Source organism: Calliphora vicina, chromosome 3 (assembly GCF_958450345.1).
Source record: "Calliphora vicina chromosome 3, idCalVici1.1, whole genome shotgun sequence".
NCBI classification, from domain to species: Eukaryota; Metazoa; Arthropoda; class Insecta; order Diptera; family Calliphoridae; genus Calliphora; species Calliphora vicina.
This window is the reverse complement of record NC_088782.1, coordinates 114171773-114195513: the sequence shown is the minus strand read 5'-3', so window position 1 is coordinate 114195513 and position 23741 is coordinate 114171773. Positions and strand designations below refer to the sequence as shown.

Genomic DNA, 23741 nt, shown 5'->3' with positions numbered 1-23741 from the left:
GTTTTAATTCCATTGAAGTTATTTTTGGAGTATTAATTTGGTTTCACTCATAGGTTCTTTTGGAGTATTAGATTACCTTGAAGGTCGGTGGTATTTTAACATTGTTAGATTATCTTCAGTCATAGCTATTTTAAGAGTTTTAGTTAAGCTTCAATCGTAGGCTTTTCCGGGATAGACTTGACGATCGAATGCTGAAATATCAGTCAGAGGGTTGCGGGTTCGATTCACGCAGGAATCTCTGGATGTTTCTGCAGGCAAGCAAAACTCTTAGTAGGTTGTGTTTGTTTAAAAAAAGATAATTTTGAAGCCAGAGTTAAGTCTTAGGTCAGTTTAGAGTTTTTCTTTGATATTAGATCTTAAGAATTTCAACCGAAGGCATTTTTGGAGTCTTAGTTAAGCTTGAGTCTTCGGTACTTTTATTTCCATAGCTTTACATTCAGGTCTCTTTAGAGTAAGTCTTCTTATAATCCTAGTTTTGCTTTAATCTTTCCCCTTTTTATAATTTTAGTTTTGCTTTAATCATTGCACTTTTTAGAGACTTAGTTTAGCTTTAATCGTAAGATTATTGGAGACATAGTTCTGTTCTAGTTCTGTTCTAGTTCTGTTCTAGTTCTGTTCTAGTTCTGTTCTAGTTCTGTTCTAGTTATGTTCTAGTTCTGTTCTAGTTCTGTTCTAGTTATGTTCTAGTTCTGTTCTAGTTCTGTTCTAGTTCTGTTCTAGTTCTGTTCTAGTTCTGTTCTAGTTCTGTTCTAGTTCTGTTCTAGTTCTGTTCTAGTTCTGTTCTAGTTCTGTTCTAGTTCTGTTCTAGTTCTGTTCTAGTTCTGTTCTAGTTCTGTTCTAGTTCTGTTCTAGTTCTGTTCTAGTTCTGTTCTAGTTCTGTTCTAGTTCTGTTCTAGTTCTGTTCTAGTTCTGTTCTAGTTCTGTTCTAGTTCTGTTCTAGTTCTGTTCTAGTTCTGTTCTAGTTCTGTTCTAGTTCTGTTCTAGTTCTGTTCTAGTTCTGTTCTAGTTCTGTTCTAGTTCTGTTCTAGTTCTGTTCTAGTTCTGTTCTAGTTCTGTTCTAGTTCTGTTCTAGTTCTGTTCTAGTTCTGTTCTAGTTCTGTTCTAGTTCTGTTCTAGTTCTGTTCTAGTTCTGTTCTAGTTCTGTTCTAGTTCTGTTCTAGTTCTGTTCTAGTTCTGTTCTAGTTCTGTTCTAGTTCTGTTCTAGTTCTGTTCTAGTTCTGTTCTAGTTCTGTTCTAGTTCTGTTCTAGTTCTGTTCTAGTTCTGTTCTAGTTCTGTTCTAGTTCTGTTCTAGTTCTGTTCTAGTTCTGTTCTAGTTCTGTTCTAGTTCTGTTCTAGTTCTGTTCTAGTTCTGTTCTAGTTCTGTTCTAGTTCTGTTCTAGTTCTGTTCTAGTTCTGTTCTAGTTCTGTTCTAGTTCTGTTCTAGTTCTGTTCTAGTTCTGTTCTAGTTCTGTTCTAGTTCTGTTCTAGTTCTGTTCTAGTTCTGTTCTAGTTCTGTTCTAGTTCTGTTCTAGTTCTGTTCTAGTTCTGTTCTAGTTCTGTTCTAGTTCTGTTCTAGTTCTGTTCTAGTTCTGTTCTAGTTCTGTTCTAGTTCTGTTCTAGTTCTGTTCTAGTTCTGTTCTAGTTCTGTTCTAGTTCTGTTCTAGTTCTGTTCTAGTTCTGTTCTAGTTCTGTTCTAGTTCTGTTCTAGTTCTGTTCTAGTTCTGTTCTAGTTCTGTTCTAGTTCTGTTCTAGTTCTGTTCTAGTTCTGTTCTAGTTCTGTTCTAGTTCTGTTCTAGTTCTGTTCTAGTTCTGTTCTAGTTCTGTTCTAGTTCTGTTCTAGTTCTGTTCTAGTTCTGTTCTAGTTCTGTTCTAGTTCTGTTCTAGTTCTGTTCTAGTTCTGTTCTAGTTCTGTTCTAGTTCTGTTCTAGTTCTGTTCTAGTTCTGTTCTAGTTCTGTTCTAGTTCTGTTCTAGTTCTGTTCTAGTTCTGTTCTAGTTCTGTTCTAGTTCTGTTCTAGTTCTGTTCTAGTTCTGTTCTAGTTCTGTTCTAGTTCTGTTCTAGTTCTGTTCTAGTTCTGTTCTAGTTCTGTTCTAGTTCTGTTCTAGTTCTGTTCTAGTTCTGTTCTAGTTCTGTTCTAGTTCTGTTCTAGTTCTGTTCTAGTTCTGTTCTAGTTCTGTTCTAGTTCTGTTCTAGTTATGTTCTAGTTCTGTTCTAGTTCTGTTCTAGTTCTGTTCTAGTTCTGTTCTAGTTCTGTTCTAGTTCTGTTCTAGTTCTGTTCTAGTTCTGTTCTAGTTCTGTTCTAGTTCTGTTCTAGTTCTGTTCTAGTTCTGTTCTAGTTCTGTTCTAGTTCTGTTCTAGTTCTGTTCTAGTTCTGTTCTAGTTCTGTTCTAGTTCTGTTCTAGTTCTGTTCTAGTTCTGTTCTGTTCTAGTTCTGTTCTAGTTCTGTTCTAGTTCTGTTCTAGTTCTGTTCTAGTTCTGTTCTAGTTCTGTTCTAGTTCTGTTCTAGTTCTGTTCTAGTTCTGTTCTAGTTCAGGTTCTAGTTCAGGTACTAGTTCAGTTCAACTTTCATTTATCAAGTCATGAAGTCCTCAATTCATCTTAGTTTGTCCCAAACGATTGCATATTTTTTAATTCACATACTTCCTTCCTTTCTACCCCTTAATCTCTTTGCCTGTCGATCCTGTTAAATGTTTATCAATCTGGTTTTGCAGCTACAAATCTGCCAGACATTTAACAGATGTCTATAATAACATGATAACGATCCTCACTCTCTGTCGTTTACCATTAATTAATATGCTTCTCCATACCATGGTAGAGGACACTTCACAAATGGTAACAACCAACTTATATAATCTTAAAATTCAACTAAAAATATTAAAAACCCCTCTGCTACATACATACACGACAAATGTGCAACTACAACAAAACAAATAAACATTCAGATGTATAGTGTGTGTTGCAACAACTATTTAAGTATGAACAAGTACGAGCATGAGAGTACTACTATCTCTGTGGCAGCAGCAGCAGTGCTATTGATACTGGTGCTCTATATACAGATCAAAATATACTATATATATAAATATTACATAGCATACGATTGCATGTATGTAAGTCAGTGATGTTCAAAAATAAAAATGAAGATGTATTGGTGAGAGAGCTACCCAGCAAACATAATGTCAAACATTTAAAATAAGAACAAAATAATGAAAGTTTAGATTTAGAATTTTTGTCACATATAACCAATTTATTTAATGAATGTAATTTAAATTTTAAGGAAAAGAAAAAATATGCATTATACGGCCTAAATTCTATTTAATTTTGTATTTATTTTTGACTTTGTTATTTTGTGTTCAATTGCAATTGAAACGCTTGTGTTTGCTATGCTTCGTCCAAAAACAACCAACAACAATGCTTAGTAAATGTCTGAAAAAAATGACGATAGTCCGTCGCATGTGTTTTCATCGAGAGCTAAACGATGAATGAACAAAAGTTTTTAAAAGAGCGTAACAAATGTGTGTAAATTTTTCAAACAATTGTTGTATGGCGTGAACATTACTGATGTAAGTAGATGTTGGAGTGTTTGAGCACGATTTACATACGAGAGGGTTTTCAAAAGTTCTCCCGAAGTAAAATTTGCATAATGCTCTTTATAGTGATTGTGTGTGAATGTCATCATTGTAGTGTTAATAGATCTTGTTGGACTAAGAGCGCAGCATGGTTACATTACAAGAGATCTAAGATCAAGCAGTTCTCAAATTTGATTTCACAAAGCTATTTTTTGGAGTAAATCAGAGCCACAATTTAGCGTGAATATTTCTGGGAAAACTTTCAAATTGCCCTCTTTTTTTTCCACAAAAATATTTAACTCGTATTCCCTAGTTTTTTGTATCACTATTCAAAGGTATAAATATGTGTTCATACACATATATTCATTCCCATTCATACTCTTGCTATAATGCCACTGATGATGATTGTAGCACGAGTAGTTGGTTGGCTGGTATTGTTGCATGTACTATGCTGATGTTGCTGCCACCACACAGCAACTGCTGTTGTTGTTATTGCTGTTGTTATAGTATGTGTCTCATAACCATATTGTTAGTTACATTATATGACACAGTAATGTTAAGCTTAAATTGTACTGGGAATTTTTTTTTCGTTTCTCGGAAAAAAAATTAATAATAATAACAAAAAATAATTTTTATGCCAAAAAAATAGTGTGTGAGAGCACAAGGATTTGCAATGCATGTATGCAAAATTCACATAAACTCAGCAAAAAAAAAATAAATAAAACGCGCTTAAATAGTGGCACACTCAGTATACGTATGTCCGTCTAAAGTTGCAGCAACAGAAACAACAAAAAAAAATCATGTTTTTTGCTGCAACAATTTAAAAATAAACTACAGGTTTCTGTTTCACTTTTGTTTGATTGGTAAAAGGTGTTTTGTAATGCTGCATTCAATATTTAGTTTTTAAATTTCAATTTAAACATAAAAACAAAGTTGTCAGGTATTTAAAGGCTTGAGATAAGCTGGCCGGTCACAAGAAAAAAAAACAACTTCCGGAATTTGGGGTTTTATGTAATAATGTTTGGTTTCATTAAATAAGATTTAAATGATGTGAATTTTAACAAAGATTTTATTGTAAAAGTTAAGATTTTAAAGAAAAAATAATTGTGTAAATATCGAATTTTGTACCAACAAAGCGTCATATATGGGCAGTTTTGCTTTACTTCTTTAATTTGAAAAAAAAAATCACACCGATGCTTATGAAGAATGTGTTCCATCGTATTCAAAGTGCGAGAGATGGTTTGTGCGGATCAGAAGCGGAGATTTTGACACGGAAGACAAATATCGCCCAGGCCAGGCAAAAAAGCTTGAAGACCAAGAGTTGAAGGCATTACTCCATGAAGATTGTTGTAAAACTCAACAAGAGCCTGCCAAAATCATTGGGAGCTACTCAAAAATTTTCGAACATCCGGATTCATCTGAAAGCAAGAAAATTGGCTACCATACGAATTGACGCCGAGAGATCTTGTAAGACAATTTAGCATAACCGAAATGATGCTTGAACGCTATAAAAGAAAATCATGTTTGCATCGAATCATTTCTTGCGATAAAAAATGGATCCATTATGATAATCCGAAGCCTAAAAAATAGTATGTCAAGCCCGGCCAACCAGCCGAATTGACAACAAAGCCTAAGCTAAGTTATTGTTCTGTATTTGGTGGGAGCAAAAGGATCCTATATTCTATGGGCTGCTGAAATCGGGCCAGACCACAACAAGGAAACTGTACCGAACGCAACGCCCATAATATCCGGCCAGTCATGAAACCGTAATATTCCATCATGCTAACGCTCGTAGACATTATGCAATTCCTGTTAAAAACTATTTAGAATGAAGTAGTTGAGAAGTATTGTCTCACCCGCCTTATAGTCCAGACCTTGCCCCATCCGCATATTATTTGTTTCGATCGATGCAGAACGCTGTCTCTGGGATACGCTTCACCTTAGAACAGACTATCAAGACTCTATGATTGAAGCTAAAATAAGATTCTATGAAACCTAAACTAAGAATCGAAGAAGACCTACGATTGAATCTAAAAAGATTCTCGATTTATGCTACTCTCAGACTCTATGAACATCTACGATTGTAGCTAGAATAAGACTCTAAAACGACCTTCGATTAAAGCTGACCTATAACTCTTGAAAGAAATGCTACTCAACTAAGACTTTATGAAGACTTATGATTGAAGTTGAATTACAACTTTAAATAGACCTATGATTAAAGCTTATCAAATGCTAAGAAGACCTACAATTGAATCAACACCAAGACTTCAAAAAGTCCTGCAATTGAAACTTATCTTAGACAATAAGGAGACTTAAGCTTGATGCTAAGCTAATATTCTAAGAAGACCTAAGATTGAAGATAAACTAAGGCTGCAAGAACACATACGATTAAAGCTGAACTAGGACTCTAAAAGAGCTAAGATTGAAGCTAATTTAAGACACTAAATAGACCTGCGACTGACGTCAAACTAAGACTGTAACAAGACTTAAGATTAAAGCTGAACTAGACTCTAAAAGGGCTAAGATTGAAGCTAATTTAAGATACTAAATAGACCTGCGATTGACCTTAAACTAAGACTCTAAAAAGAGATCTGATAGACCTTCAATTGAAAATGAACTAAAATTGTAAGGAGACCTACGATTTCTGATAAACAAAGACTGAAAAGACATACGATTGAAGCTAAATAAAGAATTTAAAAAACCTATAATTGAAGCTAAACAAAGGTTAGACGAAGACTGTAGCTAAATAAAAGATTTAAAAATACCTACGATTGAATCTGAAATAAGGCTCGACGAAGACATACGATTGATAATAAATTAAGACTCAAGAGACATACGACTGAACTTGAGCTAATGCTCGACGATGACCTACGATTGATGATAAACTAAGACTGAAAAGACCTACGATTGAAGCTAAATAAAGGATTTAAAATACCTATAATTGAAGCTAAACAAAGGCTAGACGAAGACTTAAGAATGTAACTAAATTAAAGATTTAAAAATACCTAAGATTGAGGCTGAAATAAGGCTCGTCGAAGACCTACGATTGATAATAAATTATGACTCAAAAGACCTACGATTGAAACTGAGCTAATGCTCGACGATGACCTACGATTGATGATAAACTAAGACTGAAAAGACCTACGATTGAAGCTAAATAAAGGATTTAAAATACCTATAATTGAAGCTAGACGAAGACTTAAGACTGTAACTAAATAAAAGATTTAAAAATACCTAAGATTGAAGCTGAAATAAGGCTCGTCGAAGACCTATGATTGATGATAAATGAAGACTCAAAAGACAAACGATTGAAACTGAGCTAATGCTCGACGATGACCTACGATTGATGATAAACTAAGACTGAAAAGACCTACGATTGAAGCTAAATAAAGGCCTTAAAATACCTACAATTGAAGCTAAACAAAGGTTAGACGAAGACTTAAGACTGTAACTAAATAAAAGATTTAAAAATACCTAAGATTGAAGCTGAAATAAAGCTCGCCGAAGACCTACGATTGATGATAAATTAAGACTCAAAAGACATACGATTGAACCTGAGCTAATGCTCGACGATGACCTACGATTGATGATAAACTAAGACTGAAAAGACCTACGATTGAAGCTAAATAAAGGATTTAAAATATCTACAATTGAAGCTAAACAAAGGTTAGACGAAGACTTGAGACTGTAACTAAATAAAAGATTTAAAAATACCTAAGATTGAAGCTGAAATAAGGCTCGTCGAAGACCTATGATTGATGATAAATTAAGACTCAAAAGACATACGATTGAAACTGAGCTAATGCTCGACGATGACCTACGATTGATGATAAACTAAGACTGAAAAGACCTACGATTGAAGCTTACGATAAAAGTTGAACTAAGACTCGAGAAAGACCCACTATTGGTCCACTTTATTGGAAGACTTAAAAGACCTTCGATTGAAGCTAAACGAAGTCTTTAAAAGACCTATCTTTGAAGCTGATGAAAGTCTCAAAGAAGACCTACGATTGAAGCTTAATAAGTGCTTTAACATATCCATCGATTGAAGCTGAGCTAAGACCCTTAAAATACCTTAAACTAAGAATCTACATAGAGGTACAATTCAAGGTAATCTGAGCATCTAAAGAGACCTATGATTGAGGCTAATCTAACATCCCAAAAATACCTGCAATTGAAGTCACACTAAGACTCCAAAAGGATCTACAATCAAAGCTAATCTAAGACTATAAGGAGGCTTAGGATTGAAGCTGAACTAAAGCCCCAAAAATTACAATGATTGAAGCCAATCTAAGACTATAAAAAGATCTATGATAGAAGCGAAGCTAAGACTCTAAAATGATCTACAATTGAAGCTAAACGAAGACTGAAGCTGAACTAAAATGCTAAGACGTCCACTAACTAACTGAAGCTAATATAACATTCCGAAAAAACCCATGGTTGAAGCCTAATTTAGACCTATGATTTACGCTAAATAAAGACTCTAAGAAGATCAACGATTGTGGTTAAAATAAGGCTATAAAAAGTTTTATCTTTGAAGCTAAACTAAGATTCTAAAAAGACCTTTAATTTATAAAGCTAATCTGAGACTCTACACAGACTTAAAATTGAGGATGATCTTTGACTCTAGAAAGTCCTTACGATTAAAGATAATAGAATTTTATTTGGGGTATTCACACGGTCTACTATTTGGTCATCTTGTCATAATGTCCTAATATATTATGATAGATTAATCAAATTTTTCTTATGTTTCAAACAAAGAAATTCTAAACCAATATTTGAACTATGTTTATTGTTTTGTCTTAAAATAATACTTTTTTTGTTTAAAACACAACAACAACTGTTATAATATATTAGGACATTCTAACAATATGACTAATAACAGACCGTGTGAATGCCCCAATTATATTATCTTTATATATATAATTCTTCTGTACGTGTGTTAGTAACTGAACTCCTCCTTAACGGCTGGGCCGATTTCGATGAAATTAGTTGTGTGTGTTTGAGTGGGTCCCTGGATGGTTTAGATTCACAATTGACCTATATAGGAACAATTTATTATTGCATATCTGGAGTACTATTCAAACTTTATGTGAGCTATGGCAGAAAAACGTTTGCCGGGACAGCTAGTTATCAATAAAATGCTTTTGTTTTTTTCAAATTATTAATTTTTCTATTATTTTTTTTCTTTGCAGGTATGTTTGACAAGGACTCTATTATCAGGATAAGTACAAAATGCGAATTTATTTTAAAATAAATTTTTTTTGCTTAAACAAAAGCTCTAAATTAAATTAATAAAATTCAAGCATAGCCACTTTTGAAAACTTAAACCTCGTTAGATCTTCTAATGCTTACTTGTCAGCCTTTTTATTAAGACACTTTGATTTTTGACTCTTAGCTAAAGCATCATAGCATATTTAAAGCTTTAAATTTAAAGTAAATAATGCTTAAGAATTGTGAAAATTACAAATTTTTTCCAAACTAATTCCCCGCTCAATGAAAAAAGAATCTCTAGACTAAAGCATCCTATAGCCAGTACTTAAATGGGATTTACACAACACTTTGGCAGTCACAAGTTTTCTATGCCATATACTTCTTCGTCTTTTATTGTTTGTTGGAGCTGTTTTTTCCCTCAGCTTTCATATTTTTATTTTTTGCGAACAATAATTTAGCCAAAGCATTTATTTAAGCGACAAAGTAAATGACAACCATTGGTAGCAAAACGTTCCATAACGCAGAAGACAGCAAACAAAAAAAAAATGCCAACATTATTTGTTTGCTTGAAAAGCGAAAAAATATATTTTCATAACTCCCAACCAAAAGCGGAAGAAATGTGAAAAAAAGAAATTCTTAAGAAGCGAGCCAAAAAAAAAGTATTCTATTAAAAAATAACTTTATTTTTTTGTGTGTGCTTTACCAGGGGAAAAATACAATATAAAAAAAGTATAAAGATTTAAAAAGTTTATTTATGGACAAAAATTTATTTTCCTCTCATTTTCACAGATGGTCAAGCAAATTCAGTTTTGCACCTAAAAACACCAAACCCAGTAACTGGGTTGTTTGGGGGGTTTGTTAAGCTCCGCGCCGTTAAGCAACCAAGCAACAAACCAGCCTTCCCACCATCCAGGAACCACATAACAAAACTTATGGACACAAAATGCCCACATAAAGATTTAGTTAAAAAAAAATAATATTAAATATATATGAAAAAGTTTTCTTTTATCATTATTTTTCCTGTACAAACATACAAACATTCATATTTATTTAGTTTTCCCTGGAAAAGAGCAATAGAAAAGAATCGTTTATAATTTAGCAACAAACCCAAAGAAATTGTACGAAATAAAAGGGAATGTTTCTATTAAGAATAGTGGAACCAACTAGGGAATAATTTTAAATTGTAAAGCTTAAATCATAAATCTTCTTAGAGCTTTAGACTTAGTTCCAATCGTAGGTCAGCTTAAAGCTTTAGGTTAGCATCAATCAAAGCTCCTTTTATTAGAGCCTTACTTCAGCCTCAATCGCAAATCTTATAGAGTCCATGTTTAGCTTCAATTGTAGATATTTTTAGAAGCCAAGTTAAGCATCATTGTAAGTATTTTTAAAAAATCCTGGCTTAGCTTCAATCCTGGTATTATTTGAGTTAGAATTGTAAGCTTTTATAGGAACTTAGTTAAACTATAACTATCTTTCTATTTTATGAAGTTTTGATATCTTAGATTAGCTTCAATCATATATTAGCTATGACCTTTTTCCATCTTATGGATTCCGAGTCAAAAGAACTGCTCATCTTTTGAGGCCAAGAACGAATCAAGCCAATTTCGGATACTCTGTTCTAAAGTGAAGCGTATCCCAGAGAGAGCATTCTGTATCCATCGAAACAAATAGTAGTCGGGCAGGGCACTGTCTGGACTATAAGCCGGGTGAGGCAAAACTTCTCAACCACTTCATTCTAAATAGTTTTTAACAGACATTGCAACCTATGGCCGAGCTTTGTTATGATGGAATATTACGGTTTCATGTCTGGCCGAATATTCTGGGCATTTTTCGGCCAATGCTCGCTTCAAACGAATCAGTTGCGATCGGTACAGGTTCCCTGTGATAGTCTGGGCAGATATGATTAGCTCATAATAGATAGGACTCCTTTGCTCCCACCAAATACAGAGCATTACCTTAGCGCCATGGATATTTGGCTTTTCTATCGATTCGGATGGTTGGCCGGGCTTCACATACGATCTCTTACGCTTCAAGTTGTCCTAATGAATCCATTTTTCATCGCTAGTAATGATTCGATGCAAAAACGATTTTCTTTTATAGCTAGCATTCAAGCATTATTTCGGACATGCAAAATCGTCTTTCAAGGTCTCTCGGCTTCAATTCGTATGGTACCCAATTTCCTGGCTTTTGAATGAATCCTGATGCTCCTAACGATTTTACAAGTTCTTGTTGAATTTTACAAGAATCTTCATCGTGTAATGCCTCCAAATCTTGGTCTTCAAACTTCTTTTGCTGGCCTGGGCGATATTTGTCTTCCATATCAACATCACCACATCAGAACCCCACGAACCATCTCTTGCTCATTGAAACCTATGGAACAAGCTTTTGTGAGCAATCGGTGTCATGCTTCAGCGAAGGTCATCTAAGAATCTTAGCTTAGCTTCAATAATTGGCCTTCTTATAGTTTTAGTTCAGCTTCAATCGTAGGTCTTTTTAGAGTCTTAGATACCTTCAATCACAGATCTTTTTAGAGTCTTCGTTTAGCATTAATTACAGGTCTTTTCAGAGTCTTAGTTTAGCTTCAATCGTAGGTCGTTTTAAGATCTTAGTTTAACTTCAATCGTTGGTCTTTTTAGATACTTAGTCTTGAATCAGCTCCAATCGTACACTCATAAAAAAAATTGAGTAATCCGTACTTAAATCAATCCGGAGCGGTGTCAATAGTAGGGTAAGTACGGATTTTCTTAAACCGAGTACAGAATACTTGATTCAAGTACGGATTCATCAAGCCCAAAAATCTTAATTTTAGCTCTCCCTAAGTACGGCCGAGATTGAATTAATCTTAAAATGAGCTTGATTCAAGAATTCTAAACTTGTTTTAAGCACGAATTCATACTTGATATAATCCAAAAATCGGATTGATTTAAGAATGTCCGAGATTGAATTAAACGCAAAATGAGCTGTAATGACTGTAATAAGTCATATATGACTTATTACAGTCGTAATTCAACTTCAATGGAAGATCTTTTTGGAGTCTACGATAAGCTGCAATCGTAGGTATTTTTAGAGTCTAATATTAGTTGTAATCGTTGATCGTTTTAAGATCTTAGTTTAACTTCAATCGTTGGTCTTTTTAGATCTTGTTTCAGCTCCAATCGTATGACTTATTAGAGTTGTAGTTCAGCTTCAATCGACGGTCTTTTTGGAATCTAAGATAAACTGAAATTGTAGGTATTTTTAGGGTCTAAGGTTAGCTGTAATCGTAGGTCTTTCTATAGTCTAATATTAGCTGTAATCACAAGTCTTTTTAGAGTCTAAGATAAGCTGCAATCTTAGGTCTTTTTAGAGTCTAATATTAGCTGCAATCGTAGGTTTTAGATACTTAAAGTCTTGGTTCAGCTGCAATCGTATGACTTATTAGAGTCGTAGTTCAGCTTCAATGGAAGATCTTTGTGGAGTTTAAGATAAGCTGCAATCGTTGCTCTTTTTAGAGTCTAATATTAGCTGCAATCGTAGATCGTTTTAAGATCTTAGTTTAACTTTAATCGTTAGTCTTTTTAGATACTTAGAGTCTTGGTTCAGCTCCAATCGTATGACTTATTAGAGTCGTAGTACAGCTTCAATGGAAGATCTATTTGGAGTCTACGATAAGCTGCAATCGTAGGTCTTTTTAGAGTCGGAGATTAGCTTCAATCGATGATCGTAGATTAGAGGTTAGTTGAGCTCTAAACGTAGGTCGTTTTGGAATCGTAGTTAATCTTTAAACGTTGGTCATTTAGAGTCTTAGTTGAGCTATAAACTAAGGTGATTTTGGAATCTTAGTTTACCTTTAAACGTAGGTTTTTTAAGAGTCTTAGTTCAGCTGCAATCATTTGACTCTTTAGAGCATTGTTAACCAAACTCTCACAACAATAGATTTGCTTCGTATTCTAGTGTTCGATGTGTGTACACTGAACCAAATTTCTTATAAAAAAATATCCTTCACTGGCAACACTTTAAAATAACTCATGTTCGTCTTTTAATTTCGGTTTCATATATATATAAGAAACTCACACATAGACGGTGCCCGCGGGAGTACTGCTGGAGACCAATGCTTTAGAGTCTTAGTTTACATTCAATCGTAGGTCTTAGTTTTGCTTTAAACTTATGTTTAGAGTCTTATTTTTCCTTCAAACTTAGGTCTTCTTGAAGTCTGAATTGAGCTTATCTTAGGTCACTTAAGATTCTTAGTTTTCCTTTGATCTTAGGTCATAAATGAGTCAATGGTAGGTCTTTTTGGAGTCTTTTTTGAGATATCTCTTAAACATGAGTATTAGTTCTTTGTGTAAAGTGATGCATTAACATTAATCTTAGATCTTGTTAGAGCCTTAGGTTAGACAGCCACTCATCAAGCAGCTCTCTTGGGTTCATTCAAAACTGATACCATTGCGATACCCAAGGGGTAAACAGCTGGATATTAATAATACTTCTATTGTCTCCGAGTAAAACCAACCAGATTCCCTGATGAAGTAGTAGGTTCGTCTAATATTCATCTTTGATAGCTCATCCAAGCATGCTAGGAATGGGATTTCGAGAATGCATTCCCTCAAGTTTGTCGGAGACGAATATTGGCTGAAAAGGTGAGACACAGTCTCTTCCTCTTCTTCATTATGACAGCTTCTACAGTAGTAGTTGTACCGTATGCCCAGTCTGTTCACACAATTAGCCTTATTTACTCACAATGGAATTACATAAGTAGATTAGTCCTGCTGGCATCATATGCGGATCACGTCGACCTCGTTGTGGCACAGGAAGGTTCATTGGTCCACCTGTTTTGAGCTGTATCATATAGTTTCCGCTGTACAGCCATCTTGCATTTAACAAGGGAAATACCAGAAAAGGAGTCGATCGTCTCTTCATTCATCGTAGCACCCCTTTTGGCCAATTCATCTGCTATACAATTACCCTGATTTCCATCGTGTCCAGGGACCCATATAAGCGTTATCCTAGAATGTGTCTCTATCTTATTTAGGGATACCCGCTATTACTCGGGTAACCTAAATGTAGTGAAGATATCCGCTATAGAGCTGTACAGAAGTTAGGTAGCCTAAAGTAGAATTTTAAACCTCCATCGATCCTATTAGAGCCGTCAGTATATACCCTTACGACATCGTCCGGGCTGCCATAAATCCCTCTTCGGGATTATAATATGGAAATGCCTATCGAAAAAAGGTTTTGCGATGCAGCAATCAACATTACTATGAATTTTCCCATAGTAATTCAGTATCTTAGAGTGCGCAAGAGGAGGTAGACCTTATAGAGCCTGTAATCAATATCGCGATAGTCGTTAAAACTCACTCAACTGCCTTCCGGTGAGTAGCATTCTCCAAGGCTTGCCACCACACCAGTACTCCATAAAATAAGATGAGTTTAACAACCAATTGTCCTTTTACAAGAGTAGATGGCCATATATGCCTTATTAATGCTCTTCTGAATGTTTTTAGAGCAGTGGTACGCAAAAAGAGGCATCTAATTTGTGTGCTCTTTTGGGTAAAAAATAAAATATCCACAACAACATCAAGAAACTGAATGAATTGTGTGTATTTTTACGCTCTTTTGTTCACATTCGGGTTGTTTGACGAAAATCATCGTAACCTCAACAATATGAACGCCTTCGTTTGTGGTGGTTTTTTAGTCGGGGTTGTCATAGAATCCAATCATTGTCGGAATTGGTTTTGAAAACGACAGAAAAAGTACATTTGTCTCGTGAAATCGAAAGTTATCGGTTTTACATTCGATCTAGAATTAAATTCTTTATCGATTAAACAAAAAATTACATTGGATTTCATAAGTCAAATGTACCTTTTTTGTCGTTTTCAAAACCGATTCCGACAATGATTGGATTCTATGACAACCCCGAGTGTCTTAGTTTAGATTGAAATGCTGGTCTATTTAGGGTCTTAATTTAGTTTCAATCGTAGATCTTCTTAGAATACTAAGTAGTTTTGCTTCAATTGTTGACCTATCCGCGAGATCGCTAAACTAGAGTCTTGATTTAGGTATAACCGTATGTATTTTTAGAGTCTTAGTTGAACTTCAATCTAGATAATTTTGGAGTCTAGTTTAATTTTGAATCTTTGAACTTTTTATAAGCTAAGTTTATTTCTAATTTAGTCTGAGTTGACCTCCAATCCTAGGTCTTTTTAGATTCTTAGTTTAGCTTCAATTTATGTCTTTTGAGAGTTTAATTTAGTCTTCAATCCTAAGTCTATTTACAGCCTTAGTTTAGCTCTGGAACCATAAATCTTTTTTGAGTCTTAGTTTAGGCATTTTTCCGCCTTAGTTTTGGTCATAGTGTAGGTCCTTGTAGAATCTTAGTTTAGCATTAGTTACATTCATCGTTTAGCTTCAATTCTTGTTCCTCTTTCAGACTCCCTATTTTTCCAAATTAATGTGGTTACATTTCTTTTACTTTTATGAGAAAACTTAATGCTTTAAAACAAAGTAAGTCATTCTTTCAATGCATTTGTGTGTGGAGCATGGCAACAAATAAAAAAAACGACTTGGCCAACTTGCTAATCCTCCTTTTGGTTACTTCTTCATGTAAAATGTGGTCGTATAATTCTATATACACACGATCCTCTTCTTTTTTTTTGATATTGAAAGAGAAAAAATTATTCTTATTATAGTTATTGCTGTTATTGTTGTTGTTGTTATTATGGTTATTGTTGTTGTTTTTAGTCCTAACAACTACTTAATCTGTGTGTTTTTCTTTCACGCTCTGCTCTGCTAATGCCATCATTGTCTTTGGTCATACACATTTGTTGGTTTTTATATAGCCTACATTAACATTATTGGTTTGTCATGCTGTATGTAATACTGAGAAATATTCATTTAAATTTGATATACAGCCCAATTATGTATGAAAAAAATCTCCGGGAGTTTTATCCCTTTTCTCATTTTTCCTATTCAAATTCTATATTAAAAAAACGAAAAGGGCAAAAACTCCTGTGGAATTTTTTTTCATAATTGGGCTGATATTCTTGATTTTTATAATATTCTGAATTGATTTAACTATTTCTTATATTTTATGTTTGTGTAAATCAGGCTCATGTCCAAAATATTTAAACAAAATTAATTAGTTTAGCTTAGAAATGTTTATTATTTTCCTAGTATGTTTGGTATTGAAAATCACTAAAATCGTTTCACTAGAACAGAAGTTATGAATCATAATGTAAGATAACCCCAAACTAAAGGCGAATTCATGCAAATTGCAGCGAATTCTTTAGTTTCTTATATAGAGAGTTTTACACTAACTGGACATTATTGCAAACAAGAGAGAATCCAACTCCATATATAAAAATTTAATTCGCTCTAATTTCCATGAATTCGCCTTGGTGTGTTTGTGTGATTTGGAGGGTATTTAATATTCGTTATATTTTCCTATCGTGTTTTGTTTAGCTCTTCGTTAATATTTTGTTGTAACAAACACATTATTATCATTTTGTTGTTATTGTTGTCATTGTTGTTACTTTTCTGTTACTTTGTTTACTTTAACCATTATACTTGTTTATAACTCTATTTTTCTTCATTTCCTTTCTCAGAGCTGATTTTTTTTTTATTTTTTTGTTATTATGAATTCTTATTTTGTTCTTTTCTGTTTGGTTTGGCTTTGTTTCAGTTTGTTCTGTTTTGTTGGGTTTTTGTCTCGTTCTCTAGATTTTTTTCCTAAGACATCTTTAGTTACTAAAGTTGACTTTGTTTAATAGAAAAGTTTTACACTTTTTTTAAAAGGCTTTGTAAGCAAAAAAAAATTGAAAAATTCTTTTTGTTTATTTTTGAAAAGAAAAAGACATAGAATTGTTAAACAAAAATGTTCAGCAGTTTATTATTTTGTCTAATTAGTTATTGTTGCGCTGTTTTAATGGTGGTTAAATCTTATTGTTGTTAAAAGGAAGATGTGAATAATTGGAGAAGGGTAATTGTTAAAAAAAAATGTAAGGAGACAGTTAGAAAAATTCGAAATTTTCTATTGTTCTTTTGAAGAATATAGAGGGGAATCAAACATAAGTAGAATCCGTCAATAGCTTGTAATGGCTTAACCAACTGTCATCTGTCAAAAGTCAGCTTAAATCCCCATTTTTCTTAACCCTCTAACCCGCAAACTTTAAAAAGCTAAAAAAAAGTTGTCGAATAATTTTTTTTAGGGTAACTATGACCCAATAAACTCAGAACAGCCATCAGAAACTAATTTGCAAATCAAGTTTAGGAACCAGGAGCAAAAAGATCAAGAGTGCCTCAGGGCATTGTTGCCGGTTTTTGGTGTAAAAATAATAATTATGATAGGATTTTATTGAAAAACTAATAAAAAATATTTCGAATACATTGGGCGACTAAAAGTTAGTAAAATTTTGATTTAAAAAAAAAATGACACAAAAAATTTCACCTGTTAAAATTATGACATCACTCACAAAACAGCTGACAAAACAAAAACTAAAAGTCAGAATGCATTTCGATCTTCGAGGGAAATGTTAACAAATCTGTAACTAAATTCACAGTTAAATTTAAAAAAAACAATTACAATTTTTTTGCAGTTTCTTCATTTTTTGGAAAAAAAAATTTTGAACTTTTTTTTTAAATAATTTTTTTAAATTTAAAAATTTTTTTTTTAAATTTAAAATTTTTTTTTTAATATTTAGCGAAAAAAAACTTTTGGTGAAAAAAAAAATCGGGTTAAAAAATATTTTTCCGATTTTGATCCATTGTAGATCCAACTTACTATGGTTTTATATACGTCATTGCAAAGTTCTTTGAAATATCTATCATTAGATATCCATATTGTCTATATTAATGACTTAGTAATCCAGATATAGGTCAAAAATAGGTCAACAATCAAGGTTGTCCTGGTTTTTTCCTCATAACTCAGCTATTTGTGGACCGCTTTTGCTGATTTTAAATAGAAAACATCTCGAAAGCATGTCTGACAGAATTATTGAAGATTTGGATCCCGAAGACATCTGGGGTCTTCAGAAAATTGATTTCAACGGACAGACATGGCTTAATCGACTCCCCTATCTATAAGGATCCAGAATATATATATTTTATAGGGCCGGAAATGATAAATGTAGAAATTACAAACGAAATGACAAACTTAAATGTATATACCCTTCTCGCGATGGTGAAGGGTATAATTATAATTACTTTTTGAGATAACTGTTGTTTTTTAATGCATGCCTTAAGGCACTCTTGCCGGTTAGAGGGTTAAGCTATAAAACACTTTCTATCTATTTTGATTAGTTTTATTATTTTAAGACAATTAAATAAAGTATATAAAAGGTTAATAACGAATTTTCTTTTAAAATTACAAATAGTTTACTTAAGTAATCAAATAATATTATCTTACTGTAAATTTAATTTTCTTAATTCACCATAACTAATTAACATTACCACCTGTTTCCTAACATACACGTAAAATAACATATTCTTATAAAAAGTAATAAAGAAAAATCTACTTCCAGAATTGTGTAAATGACCTTGTGGCTACTGAAAATAAAACAATATAAAATGTTTTTTTCATTAAACAGCAATTCTTTGTAATAAGTTATGCTACAAAAATATTCTATAGAATTTTATTGGCCATAAAGTGTTGCAGTCTTTTCATTTATGTACTCGCTTTCCCATAATAAAATCCAAAAAGCAAACCAAACAGCCGCCTTATAGACCGAGCGTCAGGCAGACAGACAGACAGACAGAAAGTTAAGCAAACATATAGCCAAAGACCTGAAGTCAGTCATTTGCAATAAATTATTTGTTGCACCTGATGAAACATAAAATAAATCCCCAAGTTTCATACAAATGTTATTTTTTTCCCCATTTTATTGCTATTTTTCATTTCTTTTTTTATATTTTTGTTTTGCAATTATTGTGATTTTTTCTATTGAAAAAATACCAGTGAATGTTTAAATCTGCATTTAGTTTATTATTCCTATGAAAAAAATTTAAAACATTTTTTTTTTATTTTTTCTATTACCAAAGTTTTTTAATTTTTATTGTAGCATCAATATTTGTAAAAATTTTGTTATTTTCTGTTAGAGTTTATTTTACGCAACAATGCAATAAATCAAAATAATGCAGTCCATAAAAATAACTACAAAAAAAAATTTAGGAAAACTGAAAATTGTGGACTTAAAACAGATTAAATAAACTTTAAAAAAAATATATATTTATATAAAGAGTACGATTAAGGTAAATAAGAGCAAAATGAAAGCAAATCCATTCACATAGTTGCACTAAACAATAAAAACAACAACAACCATAGCAGCAGCAGCTTAATACCATGACTAAATGCATTGTTGCATTTTGTACTCAAATACTTGAGTAGAAAAACAATGCACTCACCCAGCAAATCAATCACTTTTTCCCAAACAAGAATGCCAAACAATAACAAAACATTAATAAATAAAAGAAAAGAAAAGAAAATAATAACAACAACACAACAACAAATGTAAACAAACAAATGATATACACATACACACATACTCTTAACAATGTAAATAATAAGAATTACCGTTATTTTCTCTCTCTAACAAGATGTCTGCCTTTCATGCAACAAAAAAATAAAGGAAAGCAAAAACCTGAAAACAGAAATATTTAGCTAAAATTTTACAGAAAATTAAAATTAGACTGATTTTTCGAAATAATCACAGAAATTTATAAACATTTGATGTTAACAATATATTAAATATTCATTTTAACTGAATGTTACATTTACAGCAACATAAATATTACTCAAAAAATGTATAACAAACCTAAAGAAATAAATACAATTTAAAATTATATTTTATCCATATATGGAGTCATGTATAACCCCAACTTTACTACATAATTATATTATCTTATTCTTCTTTATCTTAACTTTATATATTTTTTTTATTAAAATGTATTAAAACAAAAAAAAAATAAACCAAAATTTATTTTCTTTCCTTTTCAGATCGGTTGAATTGATTGCCCTGCTGGCCATATCCTGTACATTTTTCCTATTTATGCATACAAACAAACTCAACAGTCGTCTTAAAGAGATGGAAATGAAATTACAGCCATCAGAATTTTCAGCACTTGGTCTGACAGGCAGTAATCATTTGGATTCACCCAGTAAGTTAATGTTCATATACATATACACTTGTTGTTATTATTTTTGTTACTGGCTGGCTGGCTAAATGGCAGTTTGCTGATGATGATTTCCTCTATCCTAGTTCCTCTTACTTTATAATGTTTGCGCGTTCCTCACATCAAGTTTATAGTATTTTGTTCTTATGTTGGCACATTGTCCATCATTTTACATGTTGTTAAGTTGTTGTTTGCTGCTACTGCTGCTTTATTGTATTATTCTGTACTAAATGTTGTTGCAAAGAGTGGAGTCACATCAGCAGCAGCAACAGCTGCAGAGTGTATTACAGCATATTTGTTTAAACGCATTTTGAATGCAAAATGAAGAAAACAGAAAAATGGCAACCAACAATGTAGCAGAACTTTGCTTGTTTTCTTTTTTTTTTGTGCAGCATATAAAATATTTTAAAGATGATAAAAACAAACTAAGAGAAAGAGTGCGTTTACACTAACCCAAGAGAAAAATTTCTATAAATAGCAAATTTTGAGAAAATTTCTAATAAATAGCATATTTTGAATAAGTTTCAAATAAATAGCAAATTGGAGAAAATTTCCTTTAAATATAAAATTTTGAGAAAATTTACATATTTTAATATAATAATTATTTGAGAGTAATAAAAATATTTAATTTTGAGAAAATTTTTATTAAATAGCAAATTTTGAGAAAATGTCCTACAATTGCGTATTTTGAAAAAATTTCAAATAAATAACATATTTGAGAAAATTTCCTATAAATAACATATTTGAGAAAATTTCCTATAAATAGCAAATTTGAGAAAATTTCCTATAAATAGCAAATTTGAGAAAATTTCCTATAAATATCAAATTTGAGAAAATTTCCTATAAATATCAAATTTGAGAAAATTTCCTATAAATAGCAAATTTGAGAAAATTTCCTATAAATAGCAAATTTGAGAAAATTTCCTATAAATATCAAATTTGAGAAAATTTCCTATAAATAGCAAATTTTGAGAAAATTTCCTATAAATAGCAAATTTTGAGAAAATTTCCTATAAATAGCAAATTTTGAGAAAATTTCTAATAAATAGCAAATTTTGAGAAAATTTCTAATAAATAGCAAATTTTGAGAAAATTTACTATAAATAGCAAATTTTGAGAAAATTTACTATAAATAGCAAATTTTGAGAAAATTTACTGTAAATAGCAAATTTGCGAAAATTTACTATAAAATGCAAATTTTGAGAAAATTTCAAATAAATAGCAAATTTGAGAAAATTTCATTTAAAAAGCAAATTTTGAGAAAATTTCAAATAAATAGCAAATTTTGAGAAAATTTTCAATAAATAGCAAATTTGAGAAAATTTTCTTAAAATGGCAAATTTGAGAATAGAAATATACCGAAAAATTTACTATAAATATCAAAGTTTGAGAAAATGTCTTACAAATAGCAAATTTTGAGAAAATTTCCTGTAAATAGCATATTTTGAAAACATTTCAAATAAATAGCATATTTGAGAAAAATTCCTATAAATAGCAAATTTGAGAAAATTTCAAATAAATCCTTAATTTGAGAAAATTTCCTTTAAATAGCAAATTTGAGAAAATTTTATATTTTATATAAAAAGCATATTTTGAGAAAATTTTCAATAAATAGCAAATTTGGGGAAATTTCCTATAAATGGCTTATTTCAGAAAATTTTTAATATATAGCATATTTCAGAAAATTTCCTATAAATAGCATATTTTGAATAAATTTCAAATAAATAGCAATTTTTGAGAAAATTTCCTCAATTTCCTCCTTTAAATGAGAAAATTTCAAACAAATAGCTGACTTGAGAAAATTTCCTTATAATAGCAAATTTAAGAAAATTTCAAATAAATAGCATATTCTGAGGAAATTTCGTATAAATAGACATTTTCCGAGAAATTTTCTATAAATAGCAAATTTTTAAAAAATTTCCTATAAATTGCAACTTCCCCAGAAATGTACTATAAATAGCAATTTCCCAAGAAATTTACTAGAGATAGCAATTTCTCAAGAAATATACTATAAAGCAATTGCCCTACAAATGTACTCTACATAGCAATTACCCCAGAATTTCACTAGAAATAGCAATTTACCGAGAAATTTACTAGAAATAACAATTTTCTGTGAAATTTACTATAAATAGCAATTTCCCGAGAATTTCACTAGTAAAAGCAATTTACCGAGAAATTTACTAGAAATAACAATTTTCCGAGAAATTTACTATAAATAGCAGTTTCCCGAGAAATGTTCTGTAAATAGCAATTTCCCGAGAAATTTACTATAAATGGCAATTTACTATAAATAGCAATTTCCCGAGAATTGTACTATAAATAGCAATTTCCCGAAAAATGTTCTGTAAATAGCAATTTCCCGATAAATTAACTGTAAATAGCAATTTATCAAAATATGCACTAGAAAAAGCAATTTCCTAAAAAAAATTCCTATAAATGGCAATTTACTATAAATAGCAGTTTCCCGAGAAATGTTCTGCAAATAGCAATTTCCCGAGAATTTTACTATAAATAGCAATTTCCCGAGAAATGTACTTAAAATAGCAATTTCCTGAAAAATTTACTATAAATAGCAATTTCCCGAGAAATGTACTAAAAACAGCAATTTACTGTGAATAGCAATTCTCGGAAAGTTACTATAAATAGCAATTTCCAGAGAAATTTACTATAAGTATTTCCCTAGAAATTTACTATAAAGAGTAATTTCCCGAGAAATGTACTATAAATAGCATTTTCCTGGGAAATTTACTATAAATAGCAATTTTCAAAAATTTTGCTATTTATTGCACATTTTTCACAAATTTGCTATATACAGATTATTATAGTTAGAATTAAATTACCGCCAGTGTGTGTAGTTTGAACATAAAATAACTTAAATTTATATGTAAATATTGTGCAGAAGAAAAAAACATTATAAAATCAGTGGCAGTGTTTTTCCATGTTATTAAGATGAAAATAAACTTAATCAGACTTGTTAAAGATAAAGTACCAGTAGTAAGAATCCTAGCAGTTGCAGTCTTTGCGGCTGTAACAGAAACAGTGGCAACTATTATGGCAAGTAGTCGTAAGACTCATACAATAATAATAATAATAATACGAGTATTAAAACAACTACGTCATTCATTCAAAACTCACAATCAGTCGGAGTGTTAAATAGTAGAAATGAAAACAAACTATGAAAAACTATATTATATTAAAGAATATTTAGTTGATTTTATTAATGAAGTATATTAGTTGGTTAGAATAACGAGGTCATGGTTGCGAATTATAAACAACAACAAAATATGTATAATAAAATAATATTTATTTGAGATTTAAGTGGATTTTTGAACTAGATTTATTATGAATTTTTTTTAAAAAAAAAAAACAATAAGAGTAATTATATATGTAGCAGAGCAAAAAAAGCATAAACATACATAAATCACAACATTAAACAAATAAATAATAAATTGAATATGAAAATGAGTAGAGAAAATTTGTTCAACTGTTTAAGTTTAAGTTAAGTGCTATTTATAGTAAAATTTCAAAATATTACTATTTAAAGAAAATTTTCAATAAATTTGCAATTTTGGTAAATTTTCAACAAGTTTGCTATTTATAGTAAATTTTCAATAAATATGCTATTTATAGTAAATTTTCAATAAATTTGGTATTCATAGTAAATTTTCAACAAATTTGCTATTTACAGTAAATTTTCCAAAAATTTTGCTATTTATAGTAAATTTTCAAAACATTACTATTTAAAGAAAATTTTCAATAAATTTGCTATTTATAGTAAATTTTCAATAAATTTGCTATTTATAGTAAATTTTCCATAAATTTGCTATTTATAATAAA

At 31.3% G+C, this 23741-nt stretch overlaps 1 protein-coding gene across 2 annotated transcripts in view; it reads left to right on the top strand.

The window, feature by feature from the left end:
* LOC135954636 (heparan sulfate 2-O-sulfotransferase pipe-like) overlaps window positions 1–23741 on the top strand; it is a 175791-nt gene that overhangs the window by 89888 nt on the left and 62162 nt on the right. For both annotated transcript variants that reach the window (XM_065504841.1, XM_065504840.1), the window contains exon 2: window positions 19729–19889. In XM_065504841.1, coding sequence (XP_065360913.1) covers window positions 19729–19889 — 161 coding nt within the window. The remainder of the gene's footprint in view (window positions 1–19728; window positions 19890–23741) is intronic.